Source organism: Centrocercus urophasianus, unplaced genomic scaffold (genome assembly GCF_019232065.1).
Source record: "Centrocercus urophasianus isolate 14NV4802_14NV808 unplaced genomic scaffold, USGS_Curo_1.0 seq_14, whole genome shotgun sequence".
Lineage (NCBI taxonomy): Eukaryota > Metazoa > Chordata > Aves > Galliformes > Phasianidae > Centrocercus > Centrocercus urophasianus.
In genome coordinates this window covers 42,731,844-42,741,376 of record NW_024884586.1, presented here as the reverse complement: position 1 = coordinate 42,741,376, position 9,533 = coordinate 42,731,844, and the positions used below count along the sequence as shown (strand labels likewise).

The following is a 9,533-nucleotide window of genomic DNA, read 5'->3' as shown; positions in this document are numbered from 1 at the left end:
CTAGAGTTGGCAGACAAAAGAAAAAAGTGACGGAGTTTTAAGATCACTTGGGGACCCATATTTCAAAAGGAAGACTAGAAATAGCAGCTTTAAACCCCGAGTCAAGGGACAGCCTAGGATAAAACAGGTGGCGAAACAAATGAATGGTATATAACCCAGTAAGAAAGACATTACCATGAGTGTTTTGTACTTTGACAACTCTCATTAAATAAAATTAAGTGCTTTTCTATAAACAAAAAGAATGCTCATAACGTCCTTCTGGCACAAATAGTTTCCTATCAAACCCCTGTAAACATGCCATCAAAATTCAGTTTTGACCATCAGAGTGAGCTCACTAGAAATGCAAGTGATATCAGAAAAACAAGTTCATTTGAAAATTTCTAAGTAAATACTTCCTAAACAATATGGCATTTACATCAGTGTGCAATATTAATTTTGAAAGTGATAACTTCAGCATGAAAATTACTTACCTGTAATTAAAGTTTTCCATATTGGCCAATACATAAATCCTGATTTTTGGTACTGCATACTTTATCTCTGAAATATTTGAAATGTCACATTCCAAATCAAAGTTAATGCACAAGAAAGAATGTGTTGAAGTTATAATCAGCCTAACAAAACCCACTTCAGCCACTGAAATTTAACACCGTAGCATTTAGTGCTGCAGAGAGGAATTTTAGAACAAGAAGAAAAAAACAGCTCAATAGAAATCTGAGGCACTGCTGTACATATATTATGCTAATTCTTAAGACTTACTAATTGCACTGAGTCACAGGAAGGATAACTTTTAGTGTTTTCATTTCATTCAGTGCTAGAACTAAGTAGCTCAGGTTAAGTTGCTTTTGTTTTGTTTTTTTTTTTTTTAATTAATGCTGGAACTGTAGTTCTTAAGCAAAAAATACTGTTAGCTATTACATTCCACTTTTCTCTTCAGAGAAGGGCTTGCAATTCTTAGTTATAACCCTGAAAAACGCACTGCAATGTAGAGTGGGCACAGCTGTCTTTGAGTACAGAAATAGTGACAGATTCTAGAACACCTCAAAGAAACCCACATCATATGAAATGTTTTAAGAAAAAAATCTCGAGCCTTACCTAAAATTTTACAGCAATGGATGAGTGGTGTTTAATGCTAAATGCCTACAGTACCTCCACTCCAAGAGTGAGACTCACAGAGTAGTTAAAATATTACAGCCATCAGATGGCCGTTTATGCTGCCCAACATCGTGGCACTATTTGGGCGCTGGCAGATTTCTTCCCTTCAGGCGATGACCTACATTTCACAAAACCCCAGAAGCTTTCATGGAAGTAATGGCCCTTTTTGGTGGATCAGCTCTGGCAATGTTTTCCTAGCTGTACTCCTTTAAAACACTGCTGACAAACAAAGCCAACGTAGCACAAGGTGCTTTTTAATAAAATAAACACCACTTTTAGCTTCATCCCAAGTTTAGCTGGCTGTTGAACACTGAGCAGAAGAAAAATAAGATTTTAACTGCATTTAAGTGCATTAACGGTGAAAGTTAAAACTAATAATATATTTTAATGAAGGTTCAACTGATGGTTCAGGTGCTATCAAAAAGCACAAGCTTGCGATAACCAAATTCAGCTAACAGAAGTGACAGTAACATAAAAGTGAAGCTACGTAGAGCAAGCTCGCTCTTTATTTTCCCTAATTTGATGAAGAATACATAAGTCAAGACCAGCTAAAATTAGATTTCCTTGACAGTGCTGATTCACAGTTTCAAAAGCATAAACTACAGTCAGTAATGGGCTCACAAATCTGCTCGTAGAATGGCCAACACTTTAATAAGAAGTGGCTTTACATTAACGGCAGACCACCACAGAAAAGTATGGAGGAATAAAACTTTGGTTTTAATTTTTCAGAGGCTCACATTTCTTGTTAGACTTGAAAGCAGCAGCTTTTATAAGCTACTGCTATTGGGAGTGCAGTTATTTTGTAGAAAACACTTGAAATGTAATTATTTTAGTGACTGACATGTTTTACTTCAATTTTTACATAAATAGCTTTCGCCATACTGTGGTTACGCTTAAGTATAAGAACACTGATCAATAGTTTAGATGCACAGTATTTATTTCTTCTGCTGGAAGGCAACTATACTTAATAATTGTATCCAAGACACTTCAAATCATTCAGAAATATGGCATGCAGTATCCAAAAGTATGGCTCTGAGGATTTTTTTTTTTTTACATTAAGCATAAAGAAATTTTATATTCAACATTCATTTATATCTCAAGAAAACTACCTATTCAGAGTTCTAGTTCTTTGATGCAGCATTAAGGATTAAAACTTACCACTTTACCAGGCCTTGCCCATGTGCAAATAAATCCCTCCTGACAAGCAGTGACTATACAGTCTTCAAGAAAAATTAACACAGTCAGTCTTTCATGTGCTATCTTTTTACAGATTAGAGGCTCTAACAAGGGAACATCTTCCATTCTGGGACAGAGAGGTGTTCCCAAAGTTTTAGCTGGGTCCGTTTTGGTTTTAGTAACTAGGTTCAGTTTGTCACTGCTCTTGCTAGATATATGTCCCATGCTATGATTTCTCTTGTGATCTTTTTCATGGTGTCTTTCCTTCCGATCATGTAGTGATAAGGTTGCAAATTTACTAACACCAGAAGCAATGGCACCATCCATGACACTGCTTTTACTGCCAGCATTTGAGACTGCAGAGTGTGGAAGGCTGTTTGACCGTGGAAGAGGAGGGGGTACAGAGTTTCCAGGTGTTGTGATACTGTTTCCGTTACTTCCTGGGTTAGCTCCACCACCTCCAGCGGGTGGACTTGTGGCATTCATGACATTGGTGTGTGTCCTTGCTCTTGAGAGAGGTTGGTGGGGGAAGAGGATATCTTCTGTGAGATCCCACAAACAGAGCTGCGTGTCCTGGCCTACCGAACCAAATCTATACGTAACGCTTACTGGACGACTGTCTGTAGAGTTCCTTTTGGATAGCCTAGATTGCGTGCTATTTGCTCGATCTCTGCCAAAATGAAGGTCTTGGAAATCCTCATCGCTTCCGCTAAATTCCATCGGGTCGCTCTCTTCTACGCTAGTGGTATAGGGATCAAACGCAACAACACTGACCCACGATTTATGTCCGTGACCTCTTGCTATTACTCGACAGTCCACAAAAGACCAAACTGTTACCAAGTCATCCTCTCCACCCGTCACTATGTACTTCCCATCGGGACTCCAACACACACACAGCAGTCCTCCAAAGTAGCTTTTCATTGTACCATGCAATTCCACGGAATCAAAGTTAAAGACGCGAAGAAAACCATCCTGGCTCACACACGCCAAGAACTTTCCATCTGGGGAAAAGGCAAATTCATTCAGCGCACCCTCACCTACTGTCCATTTAAGCAGAGGGTTTCTTGTGGATTTACTCTTGCAAGTGTGAACTGCAAAACTTTCTCCTTGTTTGAGTAGCTGGTAGTGCGGGGCTGTGGTACCACAAGTGTGCTCCACGTTATATAAGTACATATTGCCACTGGAATGAGCTACTAGGAAAAGGCTTTCCGAACCTGGTACCCATTTTACACAGGTTACTCTGGACTTGTCTATTAGTCTCTGTGAAAAACAAAGAAGATACACATCAGAAAGTCTGAAAAGTAAAAGTTTTAATGATTAACTGTAAATGTGAACTTTCTGGGGAGAAAGAGAAGAAACTTGAAGCAAAGTCAACTCAACTTCCTGGAAAAGAGCTACGTTACGATATTCACAAACACTTATAAGATTGTCAGGCAATTAACAGAAAATGATTTTTAGAGAAAGTGCTACCAAAGGTTATTGCTGTCCAGTCATATTGCAAAGAACATACTCTGATAAAGCCTATCTCTTGCTATGAACCTCAAGGTAGAGTCCTAAAGTTTACTTTTCACTGTGTAGGTTAAAGGGTATGAAAAAATAACAAAACACCAACAACACAGAATGAGCTAAAGGGCAAAAAGGCTGCTACTCATCTGTGCTACAGAGCAAATGCATTCGAAATCAGCAGCAGTAAGTTTAGACTCAGGTTTTATCTGAAATCACACACATAAAAATCACCCCTTGAAAGGAAAAAAAAAACCTTGAGGAACCTTGACCAGCTTACTGATTTATGGAGCAAATGCTACACAGTGTCCCCTGGTTGGAGAGTTAATAGTCAGATGCATGTAATTCAGCAAATTCAGAAGGCACACATCCTCTTCACCTCAAAAACCCCATCCTTCAACTCCCTTCAATTCCAAAAAATTAATTAACCAAGAATCTATCTATACTCTCAATTATCACCTGATTAAGCAGCTTCATTTAAAGGAAAACATTTTCATGAAGTCCATCATCACAAAACAATGAACACATCAAATAAACATGCCCAACTCATGTCTTCAACGCTCCAAGAACTGAGAGGTAAAGTCAAACTCAGGGAGTCAAGTGCAATTCCGGTGGGCTGGTCAACAGTCAGCCATGACATCACTCAACTGAAACTTGGAAACAAAATTCTTTACAAGCAAATGCAAGGTCTGTATTTGGGACAGACCGATTATAGGCTAAAAGGAGAGCTGAGCTATACAAGAGACAAGAACACAAATACGGAGAGTCTGAGGAAATACCAGAACAAGTTATAAAAGCCACCCTCCCCTTCCCCTCCCCCTCCGCCCCCAAAAGAAAAGAAGAAAAATCCCTTGCTATGCTGTTTATCACAAAATGAAAACTGATGGATAATACACTGAGTCTTATCAGTTCTAGGCCTGTAACCATCAAATGGCACCTGGCCGTTTCTTGTTATAATCTGCTTATAATCTTATGCTGCTATCAAGTTCAGTATAAGACCAGGCATCCTCTCTTCCTTAACTTCTCATTCTGTACTTGAGAGCTAAGTTAATCTGTGAACTTTTTCTTAAATGTGGTAGTTTTAAGAATACCATCATCTTCTCTTCTTTAATAATATTTTAAATAATTTGTCACATGCTCATTCAAATGGGTCACCTGCATCTCAGTAATAACGATACTAGATCTGTTAAACAGAAAGCGACTTTGTACATAACTAAAAAAAAAAGACAGGGACATTTGCCAGGTCAGCCCGCTTGAGGCAACAGCTTCCTGGTTACAAAGCTACCACTAATACAGCACAAAGTGAAACTGCTTGCTTTGCTGTACTACAGCAGCTCAACCTGACGTACAATTCCTACTCACAAAACACTCAACTTTTGTATTGGAAATTGTGTTTTAAGTTCACAGTCATGTTGAGCTACACAGCACGGAGCACTGCAGAAGAATTCTCCAAACCTGAACATCTTTATTTCAAAGATGCTCTGAGCAAAACAGGATTGCAATATATAATAAAATCAGATCAGTCTTAAGAAACAACGTATATAGCAAATGACCACAACTCACCCCTTCTCAACCAGCAAAGCTTTAAAATTCAGAACAAAGATTCAGATTTTGAAGTTAAGACTTTTTGTCTTGAAAGTTTTTTGACTGGGTTCATGCATCTGGAGTGAAGCAAAATAAGACCTGAAGTCGGTATGATGCAATAAAGGACAGAATGAAGCACCAAACAACTTGGCAGAGCAGCTGGGATAAAGGGCTTGTATTCAGTTTGGTGAAATAATAGTAAACAAAGGAGCTTCAGCCATCAGCCAGGAAGATAAACTCTTTCTGCCTGCCCTTTTGAACAAAATTATAGGTACAGGTTCTGGCACAGGCCAGAAGGCAGAAAAAAATGGAGGCAAGTAAGGCTTTTGCATTAAGGTTTGGCAAAGAGCTCTAGCAACACAAGTAGTAGAAAAGTTTATAAAGAAAAGGTGCAGCTTAAGGCTTTGGTTTAAATAAAAAGATGATAAAAAATACAATAAAGGAAACCTATTTCAGCTGGCTACCTTGAGCTGCCAAGTACTGCATGGAGACAACTGCATCTGTAAGGCACACTTGGTTGGTTTGGGAAATAAAAAAAGAACACATCACTAATTAGATTCTGACACAACTAGAAAGAATGCTGTTACTGATACAAGTCGTTTTAGGCAGGCTGCCACAAACTACACAGTATCAAGCACCTGAGCTTTTCAAGTTTTTCTTTTAACTCTTGATGTAGAATAAAGCTACAAGGCAAAAGGCAATAGCCTTCACTTACTTCAGCTCCCACACAACCTCGTGTCTTAAGATGTTAAGCAATTTCACATATCGTTTATCATTAAAAGCTATCCTGACTGCTTTATCACAGGTGATAATCAGAACAGAGCCTTGGGCTGCCTGTATCACCAAGTGACTAACAGGATGAGTGGAGTTCTATTATCTCTACTACTCTACCAGTGCTACATCTGTCAGAAGATGTAAACACTCATTAGACCACCTTCTGGCCAGGATGGTACATTTATCTTCATATACTGTCTAAAGTCTAAATATATTCTAAAACCAACCGGCACCTTCATTGTGAAGTAAACGTACCAACTCAAACATAAACACTCACTAATGTTTCTCTGAAACGGTTTTTAGATACGAGATAGAACTTCTAAACATAGCCATAGCAAATTTCAGCACTGGAACTGACAGATTAAAAATAGACATTTTGGAGTTGGTTGTAACCACAGATGAAAATCAGTGCAGGAAAAAAGAACGCGCCTTCTAACTCTACCCGACACATGAATAAGACCTGGGAGCACCAAGCAAATCTCTGCTAGAGTTGTAGGAAAGAGGTATCATTTAATTTCCACCAAACAGGCAGAAGATGCATTTGCATCACAGTGAAGTACTGTTGGTGATAACAGAAAAGGCTGCTTTTCGTAATGTCCGATTGCTGCAGTGTTTCTATCACTGTTCAGGCTGCAACGCACCTCTACGCCATGGAAGTTAGACAGTAAACATCAAAGCAAGTAAACATGCATTTGATCTTTACAGAATGCATTTTAGCAAAAGTTTTTCCTTAAGACAACTACAGATCAGCCAAAGAGTGGTAATTGCTCTGTGAAAGGCTATTTTAGCTATCAGTTTTCTACCACCACTTTTAATTCTTGTGCTACTATCACAGAAGATTACACCAGAGCTGCGTTAATTTGCTCACATCCACGTAAGCACTCCCAGTGGTGAAGCTGTACCAATGCTCGAGTTTGGTTTTCTGCGATTGCTTTTTGTTGTTTTTAAAAGGACAACGTTACAAGGAATACATACAGTGGTTTCTACCAAAAAGAATGTTCCATGCAAAATTAGGAGGCTCTCCAGCACTGTTTCCCATTCTACACAAGCAAAGAGAACAGGTGTAAAAGGCTTGGGACAAAGAACACTCCTCTTCTGATCCAGTTGTAGCTACTTTTAGAAAGTTGAGAAGGAATTAGACAGTTCTAATTATAAAACAACCCCATTGAGAACAATACTTCAATTTTCTTTGCACAAAGACAGAGAAAGAAAACAACTCCTGAGGTTGGAAAGACACTCTTTCTCAGTCTGAAAGCTGAGCAAGGCTTAACTTAATCTGCAAAGCTCTTATCCAGATTTGAAGTCTCAGGGAAAAAAAAAACAACAACTCCAACAACAACCACCTGCAAAGCCCTCTGTGATGACCTCATGCATTACCTGCAGTTGGATTAGAACATAAAAAGCAGCAATAAATAATCTCTTGCTTATCCTCTGCAGAAAATGCTGTCCATGTTTCATCAGTCACAGATCTCTTCCCCTGTAAACTTACACTTACCTTTCTAAGAATACCAGTTTTACCAGGCAATGAGAGCCAGTGGTCTTGCAAACCGATCTCAGTTCACCACCCATCTTAGCACTCCCTCTATTTTTTTCTTCTTCCTTATGGCACAGATGGAGATTCTTTCAGGAATGTCACAATCTAGACCTTGTGAGCATTCTGCTTCCCCTGTGCAACATTCAGTTTAATATCCTGGTCTTCCCTGGGGAAGCCCGTAGGAATTCTTGATACAGACAGCTTTCTGACCATACAGAACTGTATTTTTATCTTAATTAAGATTTAATATTTTGACTTCAACATATTAAAAAGGGCTCAAATGTTTTCTTCTCCATTTGGAACTAAATGCCTCTAGAAACATCTGTAGGAGAACATGTAGCAACATGCAGATGTGAAGATATTTTTCTATTAAGCTAACTGACATTAGTTCCATTTACAGTATCACCAAAGTAAGAAGTCCTGACTTTTTCTTTTCCTTTAAAACATGACAACCCCAAAAGGTTCCTTCACGAATAATATTGCTCAGTAAGAATCTAAATCAACAAAGCATCTGGAAAACAAAAGGCAGTGATTGAATGATGAGCTGTATAGGCAAACAAAGCCACCTATAGCAATGTGAGGATCTTTTATATCAGAAATATATTGCATGCAACAATGTTAAGATTTCTACTTACTTCCTCGTTAAATAATTTGCTAGTTTCTTTTTTAATAGGGTCTATAAGCTGGACCTGGCCTGCTGAGAAGCCCACTAGAAGAGAGACACTTTCTGCTGTGGCTGTTAAGTGATTGAAGTCATGGCATGTAGGTTGTGTTCCTTTGTATATCCTTTTGTCTATTGGTTTACTCAAGTCCGCAGCCTGCAAAAAGAGCAAACAGAATTAAAACAGTTTATCACAATGTATACACATGCAAGTTCTATCTACAAATAGCTTTATATTAAGCAACAATTTATGCAGTCGTAAAATCATACTTTAAAATGCAGCTCTGTATTTACTGAATACTTTACTGACATCAAAATACGTCGTTAAAAGGTTTATCTTTTGATAAAATGTAACACTTTCATGTTTTTCAAGTTTGCAAAACACTACACCTACCCAGCCTTTGGAACTGTATCATATGACAAACTAATGACAACCAATGCGCTCAGTAACACAAAGGCTCCAGTGAGTCCTCAACATCAACCCACTCCCAGAAGGCTTTTCTTTCAGAAGCAGCATCCCATCCCTGAAAAAAGGGACCTTCTATTTCTCTAGTAGCAGCTTCCTCAATATCAATTACAACCGGTTCTGGTAGTCAATTAAAAATAGTACATGCTAATCCTTGTGCTATAAGTGCATCCTCTTACAACAGGCAAAAATAATCTTGGTATCAGTATTAAAAAGACTGACTAGTTCCAATGAGAGAGACTTCTAGGAACAGTGACTTGGAACGTTGATACCGTGACTATAAAGCACTTCACTGTTAAGCTAAAAAATGATTGTGATTCTAACACTGACTTATGAAACGTGGAAATACTTTGCAGCACCTGCAATCAAAAATCATTTTATGTGTCAATATATCAATTTTACTTACTCAATAATCCAGACAGACATTAGAAAGTGCCAACAAAAGAGAAGAGCTTCAACACAAACAAATGAAGATCTGGCACTGAAGTGCCTGAAGAATCACAAGGAAAAGTAATTGAAAACGCTCTCGGTTGTGTAACCCATGCTTATCCCTGTATCGCTTCTGAACAGGCACTCTAATCTTCCATCATCCTGATTATAACCCACACATCTACTATGCACCATTATATACATCAGGTTCAGGTTTTTTTTCCTTCTTTTTTTTTTAAAGAAGAAAACCTCTC

The 9,533-nt window shown here is 38.4% G+C and overlaps 1 protein-coding gene across 5 annotated transcripts in view; it reads right to left on the bottom strand.

The window, feature by feature from the left end:
• Window positions 1-9,533, bottom strand: part of WDR20 (WD repeat domain 20) — a 44,938-nt gene that overhangs the window by 9,332 nt on the left and 26,073 nt on the right. For 3 of the 5 annotated variants that reach the window (XM_042814463.1, XM_042814464.1, XM_042814465.1), the window contains exons 2-3: window positions 8,359-8,541; window positions 2,311-3,588 (exon numbers count right to left, since the gene is read on the bottom strand). The exons of 1 other annotated variant lie outside the window; for it this stretch is intronic. In XM_042814463.1, the coding sequence (XP_042670397.1) occupies window positions 2,311-3,588; window positions 8,359-8,541 (1,461 nt within the window). The remainder of the gene's footprint in view (window positions 1-2,310; window positions 3,589-8,358; window positions 8,542-9,533) is intronic. One more of the 5 variants, XM_042814466.1, reaches the window with a different exon arrangement.